This window comes from Lutra lutra, chromosome 5 (assembly GCF_902655055.1).
Source record: "Lutra lutra chromosome 5, mLutLut1.2, whole genome shotgun sequence".
Classification (NCBI taxonomy): Eukaryota; Metazoa; Chordata; class Mammalia; order Carnivora; family Mustelidae; genus Lutra; species Lutra lutra.
The window spans coordinates 62,725,719-62,748,872 of record NC_062282.1 but is presented as its reverse complement, the minus strand read 5'-3'; the positions used below and the strand labels follow the sequence as shown (position 1 = coordinate 62,748,872).

Here is a 23,154-nt window from a genome sequence, read left to right as displayed (position 1 = left end):
GAGCCTGAAAGGAAGGACACTTGTCCTTCTAGGATATGGGTGGCAGAGGGACCACAGTCTGGGGCAGGAACCCTCCATACAGGTGCAGGTGCCCAGGGTCCCTCCAGGGGCTGCCCGGAGAAGGTTCTAGAAAGAAAATGCAAGGTAGTCTCAAGCTTTCCGGGGCTTGGGGCCAGGCAGCCAGGGAGTGGGACTGAGCACCAGACACTGCTGGGTTTGAATCCCAGCCCTGCCACCTATTGCGTGTGATCCTATTACTTCATTCACAGGACCTCAGTTCTCTGACCTGTCAAATGGGAATAATACCATATTTTATCGATTCTAAATAGCAGGGTTCCCCCCCCCCACCTCACATTTCAAGTCTCTGATTAGAATGAATCCTGTAGCTGAGGCATCTTAGTTAAATCTGCATATTTTCCCCTTAGGGGGACATAAGGCGGTATATTTTATCATCAGTGATGTTTTAGATCTGACTCAGTGGGGTAAGAAGGCCTGCCTCGCAGGACCCCTGTGCGGGGATGCCTCTCCAGCCCAGCGCCGAGGCACATAATGGCGTGAAGTGAGAAAGAGGGCTTCCCTTTCCTCTTTTTCCCGCCATGTGAGGGCCATGTGGGCCGCCCCTCTATAGCACTGAATAAATCAGTTTAGAGCATCAGGAAATGTCTGGTTTTTAGAAGATAAACACCCCCTTAATTCCTTTTGGAAACAAGGAGGTTATTTATAGCAGCTGCGGAACAAGTTAAACAGGCCACCAGCTCCTTTTGATCTGGGTAACGGGTCACCAGGGGCACGGCCTGGGGCCACGTCGGGTCCAGGCCCTCAGTCACTGGTTTCCCAGTGATGGCTGTACATGACCCTGGCTAGAACCCAGGGGTGGGGGCAGTTAGGAAGGGCAAGGAATAGGGAAGACCAGCTGCCTCCCGCGGGCTTCTGAGACCACCAGAGCTTGGGACTGGCTCAATCCTGTCAGCGGCACTGCTGCCTGGAGAACCAGCTCTAGTGGGGAGGAGGTCACGCGTCCTCTCCCATGCGCTGTGCTGACACCCCGCATGGGAGACGTGGAAGGCTCCTGCTGGCCAAATGCAGCTGGGCCCTGGGTGCTACCGAGCTTCTCCAGCTCTTGTCCTGGGGCTCCAGTCCTTCCCCAAAAACTTACATCACAAAATTTTTGAAGGTGGGCATGTTTCCCAGATTCACTAGGGAAAAATAGCCAACCGGGGTTCCTTGCAGGGGCAAGGGTGGGGGTTCTGGAATTGAGATCAGGTCAGAACACTATGACCACTTCAGACAGAGAAGAAGCAGGTGGTCCAAGAGCATCGCAAAGACCAACTGGTCTTACGGGCTTTGATTTGATGAGGGCCCAACTGGGCTGGGCTCTGGGCCCCCAGACACCTGGCAAACATGTGCTCTATGAATGCAGAAACTCTCTGAATGTCCTCCATTCCCTGCCATCATCTGTGTGGCAGAGGAGCAGTTTAGGAATTGTAGTAAAAATGTTACCCATTCGTTGCAGGGTGTCGGGCTTTTTAGATGTTATGCTGGTCCTCTCGTGGGTTCTGGAGTGGGCAGGTACTGGGCCTCATCTTAGACAGATTGGGAACTGAGAATCAGAGAGGCCCAGGGGCTTCCTTAAAGGTATAGCACAAAGTAGGGCAGAGGTTAGGCCCAGACAGAACTGGAGGCAAAAGGAAGGAGCTGGCCTGGGCCAGCCTATCAGCCCCGGGGTGGTCTGGGAGTCTGCAGACGTGGGCCTCAGCAGGGCTGAAGAAGTCAGGGACAGGGCCAGGTCCCAGGAAATGCCTGCAAATGGTCCTGGACTCTCCCTGAAGGGGGGCGGGGGGAGTCCTACGGTCAGCATTTTAATATCTCAGCTATTAACATTTTAATGATCATTTAGGATCTTAGTAATCAGCAGCGAAAGAGAAGCTGAGAATCAGAACCAGTTGCAAAGTCTTTTCCTCCTCCCACTTCCCCAGCAGCTTGCCCTGCTGGTGCCCACTGCTGCTGGTGAATGCCAGGCCCGGGGTGACAAAACGAAATGTGGAGAGCCGTCTGCGGGATGGGTGGTCTTTCCAACTGCAGGGGAGTCAGCTGCCTCCTGGGTTCTTTCCTCCCCCAGGAAAAGAGAACCTGCTGCCTGTCTTCTTGGGGACAGCAAGGGGTGGGACAGACAAAAAACATCTAGAGGGACCGAGTCAAGGTGCACTATGCTTATTATTAGGCTATCTGGGGTGAAGGGGTGAAAGGCTTCTGGGGATGACAGCACCCAGAGCTCTCAGTGGGCAGCACCCATCCAATCTCCTCTCCAGGACTGAGGAAGAAACTAAAAAAGCAAATTGTTCTTTTCTGTTCTCCACCCACCTTCCCCCCAAGGCGTTGCTGCTTGGGAGCTGTAAACAATGAGCTATTTTTTTCCTCCCCTTAGAAAATCTGAGTGTCCCTTTTCTATACCATCCAAGGGAGTCCTCTTTAGGTGCAGGCTTCATACATTCAAAACCAGCTGACGTTCCAGCCCCAGAAAGTGAATAATCTCGAGTCACGCTACCGTCTGGGCTCTGGATTGCACATTTCTTAGTGTTAAATAACCTCCTAGAGCCAGGATCCCTGGATAAATATCTATGCGTTCTCGCTCACTCATTCTCTCACACACATTCCCTCTCTTTTCTGGCAGCTCCCTCCCCTCACCCCCTCTCACACACACTCAACCCAACTCCAGCAAAGAGCATTGCACAGAGAATGCTGTTTCCCAGCTGAGAGGTCACCAAGGGACAGGGTGGTCTGCCAGGCAGTTCCTGAGCTCGCTGCTGGGACGGCATTTTGGGGGCAAAGCACTTTTGAGCCAGAAGCAGCCCTTGCCTGGGCTCAGACCCCCAGGGCCTCATCTCCATGACTGTCATGCCTTGCCCACCACTGGAGAGTGGCAGACTGGATGGCCACTGCACTCGGACCCCCTGGTGGCCACAGCGGTTGCCTGGCCCAGGGGGCCTTCAGAAAGGTGACCTTGCTCTGGCCAAGGCCCGTTGGCAGGCCAGGCTATGGCCTATAGATCTTAATGACATCCTTGATGGGCCGCCGGCAGATGGGGCAGCAGGCGCGAGCCTGCCTCTTGAGCCGCAGGCCACAGCTGTGGCACAGACACATATGTCCACACGTGTAGATGACTGTGTCCACTTCGCCGTCAAAACACACCGTGCACTCGCCGTTCTTGCTGCCTGCCGGCTCTGGTGGGGAGAACACGGGGGACACTGGGGGGCTCAGTGGGGAGCTGGGTGCGGTCACTGCAAAAAGGGAGAACAAGACAGACCATAATAATGTGGTTTTCAGGGGGGCTCCACTGGGGCAACCCCAGAAGCCAGAGCTTCTGTGGCCGAACTTGTGGGGAAATAATTTTGAGAGACACTTGGGTTTTTCTTCTGGGCTTTGCCCCTTCCCTACCCTCCTTCCCCCAAGCATCAAACACCATTATCTCCCTTTGGGATACGATATGTAGATATCTCCTCCCTCCAGATGAATGTACAGCCGGGGAAGGAGAGGATGCAGGGGGCAAAGGTGGCCATCCTTGCTCAGTCTCAGGAAGGTTCTGGCACAGCTGAAGGGTTTATACCTCCTTACCCAAGGATGACTCAGATGCTGAGGAGGACTGGTTGACACTGAAGGCCATATCAGAGTCGCTATCATCCTGGGAGCCGCTGAGGGACCCTGATGGGGATGTGGTCGCAGGGCTGGACTGCAGGGTGCCTGAGACCAAAGAGACTTCATCAGGGGAGGTGGGAGGTGGGTCCTGTTCTGCTAGTCCCTGGTTCTTTTGTACCTTAGCTTCCCTATCTGTCTAATGGGGGGGGGGGGTGGTAAAAGTTACCTCCCAGGTTTCTGCTAAGGACTGATGGAACCGTCTATGTGGGGTGGACACCTATTTTTTGCCTGCTCAGCCTCCATTCCTGTTTATTTCAGAAACAGTACCAGGATTTTGTTTGGGGCATTGACTTCACCCTCACTCACATGATCCAGGCCAGGACAAGAAGAACTTCCACCCCTTGGTCTCACTGATGGTTTAGATAAGGCTACATAACCTAGTGGAGGTCAAAGAGGTCTTCATGAGAACAACTACAACTGCTGGGAAAGAAGGGGCCCATTCATTCGGAGGTAGGTCTGGCACCGTAGAGCCTGCTTGAGAGGCTCTACAGAGGGGAAAGTGAGCTTTGGGATGGGATCCTGCTGGCATGCTTTCAAAACCTCAATCCAGCTGCTCCTGAATCCATCCAATATAGTCCCAGACTTTTGAGGTATGTGTACCCATACCTTTCCCTTTCAGTTTAGGGCACTTTGAGTGGGGTTTTGTCACTTTCAACTACAAGATTCCTGACTAGTAGTATTCAACAGGAATGAGTTTTCTTCCTTGTGTTCACTGCCATTTCGGATAATAATGGCTTATTTATTAGGTGAGAGAGATGTTCCTTCCCTTACCCTACTTGAGGATGGATGGACAAATAATGGAGTGCTGGGGTTGCTGTCAGGTAGAAATCAGGACAGCAGGTCCCTGGCCTCCAAAAGAAGTTGCTTCCATTCTATCTTCTCTTCCTGACCACTCAAGGACTCACCCTGGTTCCTCTGGAGGTGCTGGGGAGGAACGTAAGGAAGACTGATTCTAGGCTTAGTTCTTGCCAAAGCCACAATGGAAACTTAGGCAACTCATCTCAGGGTAAATGATGACTATATCTGGTCATCCCTTAAACAACAACAACAACAAACGATGACCTTCCTTCTTGTTCTTCTGCCTACAAACAGCAGTCATTGATGTTACTGCGTATTAAACATGCTGTACATGGCAGGCACCTGCTGGAAGCATTATATTAACCTCATCATTTCACCTTCCTGACGATGCCACGATGCAGGTGATTACTCCCTCTCTACACAGAAGGAATCCAAGGCTCAGAGAGGGTCTGTGATTTGCCCAACATCTTCATGGCTGACCAGCTATCTGACTGGGACAGTGAGTTAATCTCTCTGTGCTTCAGTTTTCTTTCCTGTGGATGGGATAGTGATACTGGTCTCACAGAGGCATAGAGTATAAAATTCAATGAGAAAACATGAAGTGGTCATCATTTCTGTTACCATTTGGACTGACTTCTTGAATCATGAAAATGGAACGGGGCTCTCTGGGAGCCTTCCCTGACCACCACCTCCTTTCTACCAAATGGGAGAGAAGGCCCTCTGCAGTGGCCCACAGCGTTCCATTCAGGGGTGTCTGTAGGGTCCCCCTGTGCTTAGCCTGTGTCTTGTCCTCTGCCATGCCCCACCCTGGAGCCTAGCGCCTGGTCCACAGCTGGGGGATGCTCCATGTCTATTGGTGGCAGGAATGAAGGCAAAATCGTGTCAAAATAAGATGGTTCAAGCCTCCATCCCATTTTCTGTAGACACTGTTATTTTGATGTCCTCTCAAGTGTAGTTGTATTTGCTTTTTCTTCTACAACTTAATATGCCTCATGTATGTAAAAAATAAATATGTGATATAGTAAGTCATAACAACAGAAATAAAAATTGCACTGACCATCTACCGACTGCATGAAGCCGTCCAGGCCCTAACCCCAGTGGGAATTTAGGTTGGTGTGGGCAAAGGGTGGGCTTGGGAGCAGCAACATGACATCCCTGGGACACTTGTTTGAACTGCATTTCGGGGCCACCCTGACTGAATCAGAAACTCTAGGTGGAGGCAGGAGGGTGCTAACATGCGCTCAAGCCTGGAAAGCGGGCCTGGGCTTCCGCCGTGGCTCAGCTACCCTGCGGACGGCCCCGCGCATGCGCGGTCGGTCGGGGAACTCACCGAGGAGGCGCAGCTGGCCAGCGGCGCCGCCGCGCACGGCGAAGAAGGCCCAGAGTGCCTGCGTGGTGTCGACGCACAGCAGGCGGCCGCGCGGGCGTCCGTTGACGCCCAGGAGCACGTCGCCGCCGGGCCGCAGCGTGAAGCTGAGTGCGTCGCCGCCGCTTGGCACAGGCCCGGCACGCGCCACCACCCAGTACTCCTTGCGGTCGAGCAGCGCGTCGGGGTCGGCCGGCAGCTCCGCGGGCCGGAGCCCGCCCGGGTCGCACGACGTGATGCCAAAGGCCAGCGCGCTGGGCGCCGCTAGCCCCGGGCGGCCCACCTCCACGAAGAGGCTCTCGCCGGGTCGCAGCGGGCGTTCGGAGAAGACGAGCGTGCGGCCGCCATCGGGCCGCGGCGCACAGGCCACTTTGCGGTCGGCGGACAGGCTCACGTCGGGTCCGCGCGTGGCATGGAAGCGCAGATCAGCCTCGAGCAGCGCCGGCGACGATGCGGGCCGCGGGCGCTCGCGGGGTCCGCACGGGATGGCGGCGGCCGAGGCGTCGGCGGGCAGCGGGCCCAGGGCGCGGCCCAGTGCCAGGTGGCCCAGCTTGGCCACCACCTGGTTGTTCTCCAGCTCGTTGTTGTCGAAGTTGGCGGCGTCGTGGCTGCTGGGCGGCAGGCAGGCGCTGAAACGGGCCTGGCTGAGGCGTGCGGGCGTCAGCGTGTCGGCGAAGGCGCTCTCTGCTCCGGGGCAGAAGGGGGGTGGTGAGGGTGCGGGCTGCTGGCGGGGAGCCCTCGGTGCACCCACTGCCCCTCGCCCGTGCCCCATAGCCCCTCAGTTTTTTCTAGTTTATGTGTGTGCTGATTCAAGAACCACAGGTGCACAGACTCTGAGTAAGCACAATCCTGTTGACTTCTCTTTGGGTTGGGCAGGTGAGGCCTTTTCTGTTTTCCTTCCTTCATCCCTCCCTCCCTTCCTCCTTCCTTTCTTCTCCCTGCCCCTCCCCCCTTCCTTTCCTCCCCCACTCCAGAGGTTTTCTTACACTTTGGAAGATTTGAAGACCCTTTATTGTTGGCCTCCCCAGCTAAAACATAAGCTCCGTGAAGGAAGACTTTTTGCTTTTTATTTGTGGCCTTATGTGACAGGTGCTATTGTTAAGCTCCCTTGGTGTGTTATCTGAGTCCTCACACAACCTGTGAGGGGTGTTCTGTTATTACCAGCCATTTAGCCAAGAAGGAAGGTGAGGCACAGAGGGGTTAAAGAATGCGACCAAGGTCACACAGGTACTGGCAAAGCCACAAGAACCCCCAGCTCTTTAGGACTGTGCTGACACTGAAAGAACGCAGCACAGAGCCCTGTGCCTGGGTGCTGCACAAACATTGAATATGTTCGCTTTCTGCGAGACAGCCTCATTTTATAAGACAGAAAACTAAGAATTTTAAGTCACCATGATGAAAATATTTTTGAATAATTTTTAGTGGTATGGAACATGTTCTTGATACTATATATGATATAGTTAAGTAAAAAAACAAAATAGTGTTTCATTTAGGTAATACAGGTCTTCATACTTTGGTAGATTACTTGCCGATTGTCTCTCCAACAAGAATGTGAGTCCTTGCCTATCTTTTCACTATCACCTTCTCAGGGCTTAGCAGTGTGATGGGCAAAGACCTCCATTCTTTATTGGATGGATGGATGGATGGATGGATGGATGAATGAGGTTTGAGGAAGACTGCCACTCTGAGTAACAAATCAGGGAAAGAAAGAAACAGTCATTGAAGTATTATGAAGTTTTTTTTAGTGATAAAGATATCCTCATTAACCATAATAAGTAAAGCAAGAAAAAGTGTTTTTCAAACTTCTCTAACTAGACCCTTCTAGCTAAGATTTGTCATTCTGTAATTTATATCATGGAAAAAAACTATTCCTCTTTTTAGTTTTCCAAATATAAAATTGTCATAATAATGAATATGCTTTTTCAAAAAGCATGCCCTAGCCCCTAGTGCGAGTCTGGTATGTTACTCCCTACTCCACCTGCAGAAATCTACAGGGCAGATTTTATAAACTGGCCATCCCTGTTCTGACCCTGGCTCACAGAACTGTTTGTTTGGCCTACTGGTGTATTATTCAATATTTCTATAATAAATATATATATTATAAGTCTTATCAGAAAACCCCAATATTTAAAAAAAATCTTTTTTAAAAAGATTTTATTTATTTGACAGATGGAGATTACAAGTAGGCAGAGAGGCAGGCGGAGGTGGGGGGGGGGGGGATGCAGACTCCCTGCTGAGCAGAGAGCCTGATGCGGGGCTCGATCCCAGGACCCTGAGATCATGACCTGAGCCAAAGCAGAGGCTTTAACCTACTGAGCCACCCAGGCGCCCCTAAAAAATCTTTTTAAATCAGTAGTTAATAATGTGGGAAAACACCAATGATATAACATTAAGTGAACAAAAGAAGATACAAAACTGAATATATCATTTGATTCCAATGGTGTATGTATAGGATGCATAGGAAAAATACAGGGAGGAGATACATAATCTGAGGATGGTTATCTCTGGTTGTAAATTGACTTCTTTACGGTTTTAGATTTTCTCACTTTTCTCTAGTGAACATGTATTGGTTTTGTAATCAGAAAAAAAAGGCACATATAAAAGACTCATGTGTTTTAGTTTTTTTTCTTTTAAAGACATTTTCGATAAGTGGATGTTTCTCACGTAGCATCCACTTCTGGTGGAGCCTCCTGATGCACTTTCCCAGGCCTCTCTGTCCCACCCATCCTGCTAGGCAAGCCTCAAGGCATTATCCTCGGGCTTGCCCTGGGCCTCTGCCCTTGTCAGTGTCTGCTGCTGTCCCCCACCCCAGTGCTGCTCCTCCTTGCCCCAGCAGCTCCACACAGGAGTCCATCCTTCAGTGCGGCATTCTCATTAAGAGCATGGCCTGTGGAGATGGTTCAGGTCCTGGGTTCTGCCCTTCCTGGCTACGTGACTTTAGGGAAGTCACTTAATCTCTCAGAGCCTCTCAGCTTCAAGTGGGATAATCCTGGTTCCCCTCCCTCACGTGGTTACAGAGAAGACATTAGATGTTGTTATGAATAGTGTAGCCCAGAAGATGGGACAAAGTAAGTGCTCAAAACATGTTAGTTATTATCACTATTCCCTCAGTGCTTTTTGAACAAAATGTATAGAGCGCTTGCCATGTGCCAAACACTGTGCTGGGTGCCGGGTAAAGAGAGGTAAACAAGCAGGCATGGCTTCTGTGTTCATGGAGCTCCCCTTCCAGTGGGTGAGGCAGACTTGAATGAAGCACTGACATAAAACCACGTAAGGACAAACTGTGATGAGTGTTACTAAGAGCCGCTGTCCTGCATGGCTCTGTAGAATGAGCATGCTTCAGTGTGGGAACTCAGACTCTGAAAGGCAAGGAGAGTTACTCCACATCATGCAACCAGGGAGTGACAACTGGAGTTCTCTGAGTGTGTGTGAAAGGGGGACTTGGTCAAAAGTGAGGCCAGAACAGGTCTCTGTGACAGTGAAGATGGAGTGAAGACCTGAAGGCCAAGGGAGTAGAGGGGTGCCTGGGAAGTGGGATATAACCATTCCAGGCAGAAGGGATAAACTGAAGAAACAGCATTTCTGAGGTGAAAGGTTAGTCTCTAAGACTGGTCTAACAACATATGTGACAGCATTTAGGCTAATACCTGGCACACATCAGCCCCTCAGTAAAGGTTGGGCCTCCTCACTTATCTCTGTGCGAGGAACTTTGTCCCCATCAGACATTGTCCCTGAGTGAGACAAGCCCAAGTCAGCACACTTCAGAATCCACCTCTCAAAAGATTCTCTGTGGAGAATCAGAAATCCCACAATACCAAGAGACCCCCAAGGGAGCTTATCAAGACTTCCTAACTTCTAACCTGTGATTTGCCTCCAAACTCTCTAGACCTGATGAAAGTACATACATTTTTTTGAAACCCTGCCTACCAGATGCAATTTGGTGCATTATCCCCATCAATCCTCACCACTATCTCATGTAGCTCTGCAAAGTGGGTACTTTTCACAGCAGGAGAACACCGAGGCTCTGAGAGGTGGAGTGAGTTATTTAAGGTCACACAGCCAGGGGTGACAGAAATGGGATTCCATCTTAGGCTGTATGACTCCAAAACCAGATCCCCTGACCACTAGCGGTACTGCCTCCAAAGTTCACCTGTCTTTGTTCCACTCTTAGAGCTGCCAGCACGTGGACTCAGCCTTCGGCCAAGTCAGTCTCGGAGTTGCAGTCCCCACGAGTTTAATATGATCTCTGAGAGAATGAGTCTGGCAGTTCTGTTCCTGCCCCAAACATCTACTAAATAGCAGTCCAGGGGCGCCTGGGTGGCTCAGTGGGTTGAAGCCTCTGCCTTTGGCTCAGGTCATGATCCCAGGATCCTGGGAACGAGCCCTGCATTGGGCTTTCTGCTCAGCAGGGAGCCTGTTTCCTCCTCTCTCTCTCTCTCTCTGCCTCTCTGCCTACTTGTGATCTCTGTCTGTCAAATAAACAAAATCTTTAAATAAATAAGTAGCAGTCCAAGGCCAGGCACAGGGAGACTGAGGTGGCTAAGATTGGCTCCACAACCTCCAACTCTCCCTGGCCCATATACAGAGCCTGGCTCTGGATCTGGGAGAAAGTTGGATTCTTTCCTTTCCCTAGCTCTCTCAGGTCAAATATATCTGGGACTAGATGGAAGCAGAGCTGAATTTGTCTCAGGAGAAACCATATTTGTGTGAAGATGAAGGAAGCCAGGAATGAATTAGAGACAGAAAAGACCGTTCATCAGTCACTCATTGTCTCCAAAGGTGTTTTAGGACATGCTGGCAGAATGGATGTAAGGAGAGGAAAAGAGGAATTAGGAATGACTCTTGAGGTTTTGGATCAGTCAAGCAAGTGGGTGGTGCCCTTCAGTGACAGTGGGGATGGCTGCCTGAATGTGTTCAGTGTGGAATGCCTGTTGGATGGCAGGAGGAGATGTGAATAGGTAAAGGGAGGCATCAGGGCTGAGAATATGGACTTGGGAGCCAACATCCTAAAGATGGGATTCAAAGCCTGGTGACAGGCTTGGATCATCATCTGGAGATAGGGTAGATGAAGATATGGTCTTGCTTTATGATGGCTTATTAAACTTCACATATGTTTTGTACACTTTTCTACATGCATATTGATAGAGAAGAAAGCTGACAATAGAACCCTGGGGTTCTCAGCATATGGAGACAGGCAGGGAAGAACCAGAAAATAAGCCAAGGAGGAACAGCCAGGGATTCAGGAGGAAAACCAGAAGCTTGTGAAACCAGGAGGCATGAGCAGGTCGGAGAGGCAGGGAGAGATGACCGGTGCCAAAAGTGAGAGGCCAGGTAAGAGGACAAGCCTGAGCTCTGGATCTGACAGCATGGGGCTGAAGGGAGAGCTTGCAGGCTGAAGTCTGGTGAGACCATGAGGACAGCTTGGGAGCAGCCAGATTTCAGTGCATGAGGCAGAAATTGGATAAAATCATTGTGAGGAAGTACATGAGCACCCGCTACCCCATGTGTCACTGCTACAGCTGGGAACAACTTTCTCCAAAGTACCTGCTGGTGAACTTAACCCAGGAGAAGATGAAAATGAAGGACTAAAATGCTGACAGATATTGGTCATCAAGATCAAGTCCAGCCAGACTGGGTCACTGCTAATTGCATTAACTGGTAGAGACCAAATTTTGAACCTCTTCAGTATCCATTTTTTCCTGTACATACTACAAAGCCTAAGGAAAAAAGTTGTTTTGGTTCAACTTTAAGAGGAAGCCTTGTTTATAGTCCCTAAAAATTACAAGCTGGTAGCTATACCATTGTTTGAATTGCATGACAATACACCAGGCTCTGGACCATCATTTCTTGTCTCCTTCAACTTCTGAACAAGTTCAATTTTATATACAGCTAAATTCTGTGCAGTGGTGAAACGAACACACAGCCATACACAGTGTAGAATGAACATGGTAAAAAAGTCTTTTCAGGGTTATTTCTTTCCCATTCCCTAAATTGCTACCTACTTCCTACTGTTAGAATAGTAGAGTTAATGTGGAGAACCATATTATATATGGCCATGTATATACATATGTATGTATATATGTATATACATGTAGTATAAACAAATGTGATATATAATTTATTATTGTTTCTACTCATACTTCTTTGTACATTAAAGAAAGTGGACTTCTTTTTGTATTTTCTTTTACATTTCTTTTACATTTCACAATTAAAAAAATACATATTACTGGGATAAGATAAAGAGGATTGGGATGAGCCAAAGAGGGAGGTGGAGAGGATAGCAAAGATATTTTTGAAAAAATTTTGCTCTGAAGAAGAGCAGAGAAATGAGAAAGTAGTTGGTGGAGAAGATTGCCAAGGGCATTAAAAAAAAAAAAAAAAAGATTTATTTTAGAAAGAGCACGAGCCAAAGGGATGGAGGGAGAGAGAATCTCAAGCAGACTCCACGCTGAGCACAGAGCCCAACGTGGGGCTCAATCACCTGATCCTGAGATCATGACCTGAGCCGAGACCAAAAGTTGGAAGCTTGACCAAATGAGCCACCCAGGTTCTGCAAGGGGATTTTTTTTTTTTTTTTTTTAATGGAAACCAGACCTCTTTTATGTGCTTCATGGGAATGATTTTGTGGAGAGGGCGAAAGTGAAGGTGGAAAAAGAGACAAATGATAGGAGCAATGTCTCCAAAGAGGCAGGAGGGAACAGGAGCAGAGCTCCTTCAGCCATGGCCATAGGAGGGCTCGCAGCAGGGCAGGGGTATTAGGGCTTAAGAAGGAAAGATGCAGATGCCAGGTCTGTGGGCCACCGAACCCATGCTTTCTGACGGAAGAAAACTGGACCAGGGGAGACAGACCTCCACTGGACCGTGTCCGGTCCTGGATGTGACCTTAGTTTCCTTCTGCAATGTGAGGACCTTCATCCCTGTCTGATAGGTCCGTGGGAAAGGTTAATGGCAGATCTGTGGAATAACAACGACTTGGTACTGTGCCTGGCACAGAGTAGGCCTTCAGGAGCCTGGGAAGCCACAGTCCTTCAGGCAACCCTGCCAGGCAAATGCCTTACTATCAAGACAGGGAGCTGGGTGCTGGCCTGGACCATTTAGAGAGAATACATTCACTGCAAAATCCAGTTCCCCTGTGTTGCTCCCCACTGAGGCTCTGGATGAAGCCACCTGCAGCCATTCCTCCCTGTGTGCTGTGGGATGCTCACAGCTCCCATGCTGAGGCACCTCCCCCCAGGGTCCTGGACCCAACCCTCTCCCCTAACATGACCACTTATCAGCTGGGTGACCTTGAGCAAGTCCCTGCCTCTCTTTAGGTCTCAGTTTCCTCACTTGAAGCATGGGGTGGTACAGTTGACCTGTAGGCCTTATATCTGGATCCATAAGTTCAAGTCTTGGCCAAACACTTTTTTATAACACTAATAAATAACAAACATCAACTCTAACACCACCAACTGATAGGTAACCTTGGTCAAATTATCCATCCATGCAGGGTCTGCAAATGGGGACGATGCTACTTCCTGCCTCACGGTGTTCTAGTGAGGACTGGAAAACAACATCCAGGTAGTTCCCGGCATAGTGCCTGGTGCATAGTAGGTAACTAATTTAATGAAGGGGCTAAACGCTTTCAAAAAGGGTAAATGGCTCCCCTACAAGGCCTATATAGAGCTACTGTTTCTGGGTGTATGGCATCCAACCCCCCTTCTTCAGGCCCAGTACCCAGCTTTTGAGAGAACTGCCCCACACCTACCTCCCGACTCCACTAATTACCCTGAGGAGGAGGCCTTAACTTGGCCAGTCACTATCCCACTGCCTGACAATGGAGAGCAATGACGCTAAACCTTGAACTTTAGCTAGACCTTGTAGGAAAGCAGCTGCCCCGCTAGATTTGCTAATCTGGGAATGGAGCTGCTGGTGGCCTCCCCCCCCCCCCAAAAGGGAGCCCAGCTGAGGATGATGCTAATAAGGATGACAGGGCAAACAATAAAGGGAGGCCAATATTTCAGGTGCTGTTCATTGAATGCCTGAATCAAGCCAGCTTTACAGGTAGTCATTCTCCTGAATTTTCTGTCACATGAGACATTTTCTTTTCCCTGCTTGAGCAAGATTGAACTGTTTTTTGCCACTTAAAACCAAAGATTTCTGACAACATAACCTGCATGCCATGGCCTTGGATTGGTGTTGCTTATTTGGTCTGACCAGCCTTCCACCACTGGGCAGAGGAAGGACAAAGGGGCTACATGACAGTGACCACTACTGAATCGTCTGGAAGAGGGACAGAGGTGCCTCAGGACATGGGGCCTGAACTCCAGAGCTCCAAGAAAGAGCTTCCAGAGGAGCCAGGGACAGGAGGGGGAAACCTGACTATACCTGCCTCTCCTGGGTCCAGGAACTACTAAATTCAACAGAAAGTCATTTGCCTGGGCTCAGCCCCTTCTCTTTGGCCCAGAGGAAAATCTAGAGAAATCAGTTTCTCAAGATGGACCACTCCGGGGTCCAGCAAGGCCATCCTGGTCTGTGCCCCAGACAACGGTAAACCCCAGCAGCCACAGTACAGCCCTGTGGGAGAGTATGCACTGCAATGTAGTTCGCTTGAGGGGATGGGGGGACTGGTGGCGTCCTAGTCCCATCAGTGCAGAAGCTCATAGGGAATAAGAAACCAGCAGGTCTACAACAGCACAGACAGATCTAAAAATGAGGCAAGTGGAAAAAGAATAATGGAATAAGAATCTTTGCACAGTCTCATCTATCTATGCATGTAAAACTCTACATGTTTTTATAAAAATACTAAACATAAGAGTAGTGCCTATCTGGGCAGGGGAAGGAGTGGATGCGAATTTAGAGTAAGGATTGGGGATGAAGGAGTAAAGTCAAGAGAAGGGGCTTTTGTCAGGGATGACCCCATGCTTTGAACTGACATGTCTGAAAAACTCAGCTCAGCACCCAGCAAGGAGGAGAGACCGGCACCAGTGCAAAGGGGACTGTTGTGGTCACAAGCCTGGCCACATCCTGGGATCACCTGAAGAGTCTTAAGAGATCTAAAGCCTGGGAGCCATGCCCTGAAGCACCGATTGAATTGCTGTGGGTGCAGACACGGCCAAGAACCACGGAACTAAGGACAGACGAATGCATCTGGGTTCTAATCCTGGCTCTGCCACTCACAAGCTTGGTAGTTCTAGACAGGTCACTTCCCTTTTGTGAGTCCTAAATTCTTTATCTAAAGGGGCTAAATCCCCGTGTCTTGAGGAGAGAATGAGCAGGTCACCAGAGAAGGCGCACCAGACACCGGGCTCTGTAGCTGGAACCCCTTGCAGGAGGAGGCTGGGCTAGGAACACAATTCCATCAACTGAAAGAAATACATGAGGCCTATGAACTTTTTCTTTCTGAGACTTAACTTTAGCTCAAGTTCCAGGGCAAATAAAGGTTCCCCCCCTTTCCACAAGCCGGGGGGAATATTTCCCAGATGAGGGATAAAATCCGGGATGCCCAGTGACATTCGAATTCCAGAAAAACAACAAATGCTTTTATAAGTATGTCCCAAATATTGTTTGGGACATACTTGTACTAAAAAAATCCTTTTCTGAAATTCATATGTAACGAGGTGTCCTGTATTTTTATTCAATTTGACAAACTCAGATGACACTTGAGCTTGTTGGTTTTCAGTCTTTATCTAGTGGGGTCTGTGAGAGGTGAGGACGGGGTAAGGGGTCTCTATTCTGGGGTTTTCTATTCTGGAGTTTCATAGCTGACAGTCTCTAAAGGAACTATGTCAACTCCTTGTTCCTTGTGAGGAAAAGGAGATCAGAGGGTTCTGGATTGCACAAACATTGGCTGACTTGTATTTATCTACTTGGTACCTTAGACACTGCCATTAGAAAGCCCAGTTCTAAGAACTGGGAGAGGGAGATCCCATTTAGGGTGGGATTTCTGTGGTTCTCATGTTGTCTCACCCCTGCTGCTACCAACAGTAGGGTATCTGTTGCCTGAACTCAAGCCATTAAAAAATCATAAAAAAGGTTACCTTCCTTATTTTTATTATAACTTTTTTTTTCTGATCATGAGTTGTTAGTAACTTTGGTGGTAGTGGTGGCAGTGGTGGGGACCACCCATAATCCCTTTACCCAGATGTACCCAATGGCAATTTACTCTTCCCCTGGGAAGGAAACATTAAGCTTTGATCACATGCCAGAAACGTCCCCATTATCTCATATAACCTTCAGAAAGAAAAATAACTTTATTGCCCTTTCTGATTGTAAAAGCACCATAAGCTCTTCACACATATTTTTTGGTAAAGTAACTCATAGAGGTATAAAGAAATGAAATTCACCTAGAATCCTATCACTCAGAAATGGAATTCCTTCGAATCTTACTTGTACACCTGGTCCTGTAACACAGGTGCTTCCTGTCAGCCCGCACATCTCCCGGCACTACCTGAAGATTAGGAGACTGAAGAGCATGTCTACCACATACACTAGTGTTCCAGGGGGCTCTCTCCCTTTCCTCCAAGGGGCTTGGGGCGTTGAAGGGGGCTCAATAAAAGTTTGCTAAGTGAACAAATGTGCGGGGGAAGAGTCCATACTCCTCACAGATTTATTCATATTAAGTCCTCAAAGGCGGCTTCCAGTTTGTAAATTTTCAAAAAGCCCTAACCCAGATTACAGGGTGGATAGGATTTCTTAGTGGTTACTCGAACACATGGGCTATATGAGAAAGCAGGTGAATGAGGTACGATCATTTCCCTGCTCTGAATAGAGACCTCCAAAAAAGAGTGACAGGAGATCAAGGAGGCTTTAGAAACTTACATCTCCTGAAGGTGAAATGCGAAAACTTCTATGGAAAAGTGTGGGGGGGACATGGTTGAAATGCCCAAGTAAGGCCCCAGCTTGTAGGCTGGGTAGCTATTCATAGGCTGTTTTGCCTAAGCCTGGAATTGAGACATGTGCTTAGCCTCACATGCTAATGGGCTGAGATTCTGCTTTCTTAGCTATTATTTCTCGAGTACCTTCTATGTGCCAGACAGTGTGCTGTGTCCCTTTCATATACCCTCTCAGGTCACCCAACAATGCCAGGAGGTGAGTACTACTACCATGAACCCATTTTACAGGTGAAGAAACATAGAGGTTTAATCACCTGGCCAAACCCACAGAGCTAGCAAGTCGACAACCAGGTATAGCACAGAGGTCTGTGTGACTTTCAATCTTCTATTCTTAACTACTCAGAAGTTATGCCTTCCTTCTTCGAGGAAAGGAGGGCACAGCCGGGGTGCATGCATTTTCCGGCCTTGCCCAGTGGTGGTGCGGGTGGTAGTGGTGAGCGAGGTGAGGGTCAGAGTGTTCCCTCAAGGTGCAAGGCAGAAAACCCAGAAACCGCCCAGATATTCAGATCCACCAACTATGGTACCTCTCTATCATGGGATATTACTCAGCAATTAAGACGGAACAAACCACTGATTCACACAGCAACAACACGGATGAATCTCTAAAGTAATGTGCTGCGATAAAGCAGCCAGACAAGCGCATATGCTGTATGATTCCATTTATGTGAAGTTCAAGAATAGGTGCAACTAATACATGGTGAGAAGTCAGGACACAGGCTGCCTCCAAGAAAGAGGGGAACCTTCCTAGGTTATGGCGGTTCTATAAATCCATCCAAACTCAAACTTAAAAAACAAAAACTTTAGATCTGTGGATTTACTGCAGGTAAATGACAGGCAGGGCTGTGTCCAGATGCTCTGAGAAATCTGATCTCCCCTCCCCCGGAAATCAAGGCTGGGCTGGCTCACATGTAACCTATGAGTTCAAGAGCTAAGGTCACAAATACAAAGCAGGTCAGTGGTTGCCAGGGGCTGGAGGTAGGGAGAGAATGGGGAAGGACAGCTTAATGGGTATGGGTTTCCTTTTGTGGTGATGAAAATGTTTTAGAACTAGAGGCGATTGTTGTCAACTGAATGCCACTGGATTGTACACGTTAAAATGGTTACTTTGACATTATGTGAATTTTAAATCCTTTAAAAAGGTAAGAAAAGAAAAAAGGTCTCAAGGGCTTCTGCCCCTATGGATTTTAGCATTAGTGGCTGCCTCCTCCGTTAGAACCACGGCTAGCCAGGCTTCTCTGCCCGCCTCCCCAGTGGACCTGGAGCCCCTTACCGGTGGCCACTGTAGATACACGAGGACTGGGGCATAAATTTGATTGCTAAGTGGATGTGTGAGTGACTGAATGAAAGAGCAAATGAATAAGTACCTGTGTGAATGACTGAATACAACGAATGAGTGTGCAAACACATGCATAAGAGAATGAGTGAGCAAATGAACAAGAGAGTGAAGGAATTAGCAAAGGAATGGACAAAAGAATGGGTGGGTGAATGAGCAAGTACCTGATGTATTAATGAACCTGACCCAGGGCCTGGACTCTGGACCCAGCCCTTGTGGGTTTCAGTCCTGGCTTTGCAACTCAAGTTATTTAACCCCTCTGTGCCTCAGTTTTCTCACCTGTAAAATGAGTATGGCAGGTTGTGGTAAAATAATGAGTTAAAATGTGTAAACTGCTTAGAACAAGGCTTGGCAAAGTGAGCCCTTCCTGTTTGCGAATATTGAAAAAAATACACGTCCATGCGCACGGAGAACCAGTGCCTGGTCCGGCCCGCAACCTACCGAGGAGCTGCACCTCATCAGTGATGCCATAGACGTCGATGAGTGCCCAGAGCGGGCCGCCCACGGCCACGCCGCAGTGGAAGAGCACGGGCTCGCCGTCATTGACGCTGTAGAACACGCGGCCGTGGCGGTCCGCCCAGTAGGCCAGCACGGTGTCGCGCAGCGCCAGGTTCTCGGGCAGCGCCTTGGCCCAGTAGCCAGGCCGCGTGACAAGGTCGGGGCAGGCGTACTTGGGGATGTCCTGGGCGCTCATGAGCGACGGGTCATGCGCCGTGAAGCCGAAGCGCAGCGCGCCGCTCCAGCCCGGGCGCACCGCCACGAGGCGCAGCCGCACCTGCTCGTACAGCCGGATGGGCCGCTGCGTGAACGTGACGCCGTTGCAGAAGCTGTTGCGTCGAGTGGCCCGGCGCGAGTGGCCGTCCAGCCGCACGTTCTTGCCTTTGGCCTGTGCGTGGAAGCGCGGCGCTTCACCCAGCACCGGGCGCCGCTCAGGGCCGGGGCCGCAGCACGGCCGGGTGGCCAGGAGGCGAGCCGGTGGGCTTGGGTCTGCGGAAAGAGACAGGCAGGAGGGTGAGGGCCCTTCAGAACTCCATGAACAGGTTCGTCTTTTTAAAAGTCATTTCCTTTTTAAATTCCATCTTAATTAGACACTAATAAACTCTGAGTAGGTTCCAGCTACCGCCAGCCTGCCCAAGGCTATCACAACAAAGTCACTGTATTCTGTGACTCCCCCTCATTCCCCCCCCACCCCCGCCCCCCAGCCATTTACCCATAGAAAATGAAGGCATTCTTTATAAGCAAGGTTGGCTTTTCTAGAACATGCACTGTTGAGGATTCATTTCTAAGGGAATTTTGCCCCAGAGGACCTGGAGAATCTCAGGAGGGTCTTGGTTCAAAGGAGCGGGCTGCTGGCCACAAACTCGGGTGCCTGAGAGTTGAGGTGGGGGCTTCATCATTTCCACCTGTCCTCCTCCATCCCAGGAGCAGTTCCTGGCTCTGGCAGCCTGGGAGACGGCAGGGTGGGGAATTATTGCACGAGTCTGTGCTGCTCGTTCACAATAGCAGCTGAATACAGTTTTCATGGCAAGGGCTTATAAACCACAGGCAACCCCTGGCCCATAGTGGTCTGCAGTCATGGGAGAAGAATAGTCACCTTAGGGAATGAGAGGCTGTTGTGGGGACCACTCCTCCCACACCCAGCCATGGGGTTCACTGCGCTCTGGGCACATTGTTGGGCTTCCACTAATACTGAGACAAAGGGGAGCGAGGACAGGGGAAAATGAAGAGAGGTGTAATGATGAGCTAGGGAAGCTATGGTTCCCCTCTCCAAGCCTGTGCGGGGGGGGGGGGGGGGGGGGGGGGGTAGAAGGCCATGCTGGGAAGCTGGAGGCCCCTCTCCAAACAGAAGCCAGTAATCCCTAGAAGACAAAATATAAGGACAGAAGCCAAGGTCCTGCAGAAGGAGAAAAAAAGAAAAGAATTTAAGGGACTCTAATCATTCGTTTAACAAATCTTTAATGAGCACATAGTGTTTTAGCCAGGTACCATGCTAGGCATCGGAAATACAGTAGTATCCAAGAAGGATGAGGTGGACATTCTGAGGCGGGGGACAAAGACAAGAAGTAAGACGTACTCTACCTGGTGGGAAGCGTGACAGAGAAATGCAGTCAGGAAGTGGGGAAGAGTAAAGTACTAGGTTCACAGAGGGCCTCTTGAAGCAGTGACTTGAGCAGAGGTGAAGGGATTGAGCCATGAGGGTAGCTGGGGGGGGGGGGGTGTCCCTTCCAGGCAGGGGCAAAAACCATTGCAAAGACCCTGAGGTGGGAATGAGCTGGTGTGGCTGAGAAACCGCAGGGAAGCCAGCGGGGCTGGTGTGAGCAGGTGTGGGAAGTGGAAGCAAATGAGAGCAGAGCTGGAGCGGGGAGTGGGGGAGGGGGAGGAGAGGCCGTGGTTGCTGCTTGTTTTTTAAGCCAATTTACCACAGTGAAAGGGATGTTACTGGAGGTTTCTAGCAGAGAAGTGATGAGGCTGCTGTGTGGAGAGGGGACTGCTGGCAGGGGGTGGTTGAGGGAGCTGGGGGCTGAGGACAAGGCTACTGGGTTATTCCAGGCACAGATGATGAAGGCTGAGATTGGGAGGTGGGGAGGTACCTGTCAGGGTGGCTAGAAGGGGTCAGATTCTGGATATGTTTTGAAGGTAGTAGAGATTGCAAATTTTGAGGTTTTAATAAGCAAGGAAATATTCCATATACTAGCTTTGGGTGGTTAATATAGTCGATAAATAAGACAAAATGGATACTTGACGGGGAAGCAGAGAGGTGGTGAGGAGGGATAGGGAGATACTAGGGTTGGATCCTGAGGGCAGGGGCTTTTTCATTTCATCTTTGATTCTCCCTGTGTGTGCCAGGCACACTTCAGGCACTGGATATATCCCAGCTGCTGCCTCTATTTCAGAGCTAGAGCAGACTTCAGAAATCCTCTTCTCTGATAAGCCCATTTTTCAGATGGGGAAATGGGCCCAAAGAAGGAGAAGGGCCTGCGGAGTTCAGGGTCAGTAGGGGTCCGGGCAGACCACCTCTGAGGCAGGAGGCAGAATGGCAGAGGTTACTTCCACCCAAGGGGGATAAGGAGAACATCTTTTGCTTATAAGCCACGTCGAGCCAGGTTTCTGATATTTGCAACCCAAACAGCCTTGATTGATAGTAACCTTGTATGGGGCAGGAGGGAGAGGGGGCTAAGAAGGGCCTTCAGCAGAGCAGGCTGAAAGGCAGGGGCTCCCTGGGCAGCAAGGAGGGTGAACCCCGAGCCATACTGCAGGCCATCTCCAGAACCACAAGGATAAGAGCAAGGGCCGGCTGGAGAGCTGTTTCAGGGGACAAAAATCAAGCAAGTCGAGGAAGTACAACCCCAGTGTAAACCATCAAGAGAGGCCGCCCAGGGACCACAGAGTCCACGTTCTCCATGCACACTGTAGCCTCGTGCAAGCCACCCAGCTTCTCTGGGCTGAGACACTTCCTCCAGTGTCCACAGGCTGAATTCTCCCCAAGGTCCCCACAGCTGGCACAGTCTCCAGGAAACACTAAATATGACCACAGATCAAAAGCGCTTTTCTGAGCACCAAAGCCCACAAGCCATGGTTATGTGATTATTTTCCTCTCCCTGACATCACTGTTCTTTCCCCAACCTTCTCTCTCTCAGAATTTCTTTACCCAACAGCTTGGGAATCCTAGTAGATGTTCTTCTAGAGGGGGCTGGCGGTTGAAATGAACGCTGGCTGGGGAGACCTACTGCTTTGTTCCTACAAGGGGAAGTTTCCTGTAAAACCAGCTATATGTTAGGATAAAATACAGCCAAGTGACCTGCGATGTTTACATACTTGTTGAATCTTGATAATACGATCCAACTTCCTTTAGGGAGTGAGGGATAAACACTCTTTCTACCCGCTCAGAATCCACTGCCCTGGCATGAGGTAAAAAGACCAGAGTGAAAGTGTCTAAGAGGATGTGTTATTTATACAAATTGAAAATGCTTAAGATGAAAGAACAATAATTAATCTCCCAATTGTACATCGCTGTCTGGTTTTAGCTGGGCTCAGGGAAAGTGGCTTCCACAAGAAACAGAAGTATGAACGCGGGCCTCAGGGACTCTGCAGAACATCCTAGTTTGGAGATGTCAACAGAAAACCTGAAGTTGAAACGCCACAGCCATGTTATAGAAAGTTCAGCAGGGAGGAGAAAAATACCTCCTTTCTCTCTCCCTTCACACCCTAACTCATGTGGCATTTTCCATGGTCTCTGTCCGGCCCTTCTCCATGGAAGGGCTGCTGGCTGTGCCCTCCCTCTATGCTGTGCCTCATGCTAGATGTCTCCTGGGACATGGGATTGTAGCTACTTTTCAGAATCTTCACCTGCAGGATTTTCTAGGTGAGAAACAAAGCTCCTGGCAGCAGAGACCCTTCCCCTCAGCTTCGAGAAGCTGTGTTGTGATGTAGGCCCAGCAACACCTGATCCCAAACCAGCATTCCTTCCTCCGGTCCCAGCCTGTTTCCGTAAGCAGCACGCACGTACTGAGTACTAAGTAGTCCCAAGCATCTTTTCCAACTTCCCTGCAGTCAGAGCCCACATCCAGTTTTGCTTCCTGCCTTTTTTTTTTTTTTAAGATTTTGTTTATTTATTTGTCAGAGAGCGAGAGAGAGAGAGAGAGAGCAAGCACTGGCAGACAGAGTGGCAGGCAGAGGCAGAGGAAGAAGCAGGCTCCCTGCCGAGCAAGGAGCCCGATGCGGGACTCGATCCCAGGATGCTGGGATCATGACCTGAGCCGAAGGCAGCTGCTTAACCAACTGAGCCACCCAGGTGTCCCTGCCTTTTTTTTTTTTTTAGAAGATTTAAAGATTTCATTTATTCATTTAAGAAAGAGACAGAGCACAAGCAGGTGGAGAGGCAGAGAGAGAGAGAAGCGGACTCCCCACTGAGCAGGGAGCCTGACATGGGGCTTGATCCCAGGACCTGGAGATCATGACCTGAGCTGAAGGCAGACACTTAACCATCTGAGCCACCTAGGTGCTCCTGCCTTTCTGTTTCTTAACTCGACATTATATAAAAAACCATTTTCCCCACATGGCTCCTGGAGCCTCCCAGTGCTTAGGTTTCA

General features: G+C 49.7%; 1 protein-coding gene and 1 pseudogene across 1 annotated transcript in view; one reads left to right on the top strand and one right to left on the bottom strand.

Annotated features, from left to right (window-relative positions):
• Positions 1-342: 342 nt before the first annotated feature.
• NEURL1B (neuralized E3 ubiquitin protein ligase 1B) overlaps positions 343-23,154 on the bottom strand; it is a 37,095-nt gene continuing 14,283 nt past the window's right edge. The window contains exons 2-5 of the mRNA XM_047730659.1: positions 18,506-19,051; positions 5,822-6,541; positions 3,613-3,738; positions 343-3,278 (exon numbers count right to left, since the gene is read on the bottom strand). Of these exons, the coding sequence (XP_047586615.1) occupies positions 3,034-3,278; positions 3,613-3,738; positions 5,822-6,541; positions 18,506-19,051 (1,637 nt within the window). The 3' untranslated portion in view covers positions 343-3,033. The remainder of the gene's footprint in view (positions 3,279-3,612; positions 3,739-5,821; positions 6,542-18,505; positions 19,052-23,154) is intronic.
• On the top strand, positions 9,054-12,008 carry LOC125100172 (cleavage and polyadenylation specificity factor subunit 5-like; annotated as a pseudogene).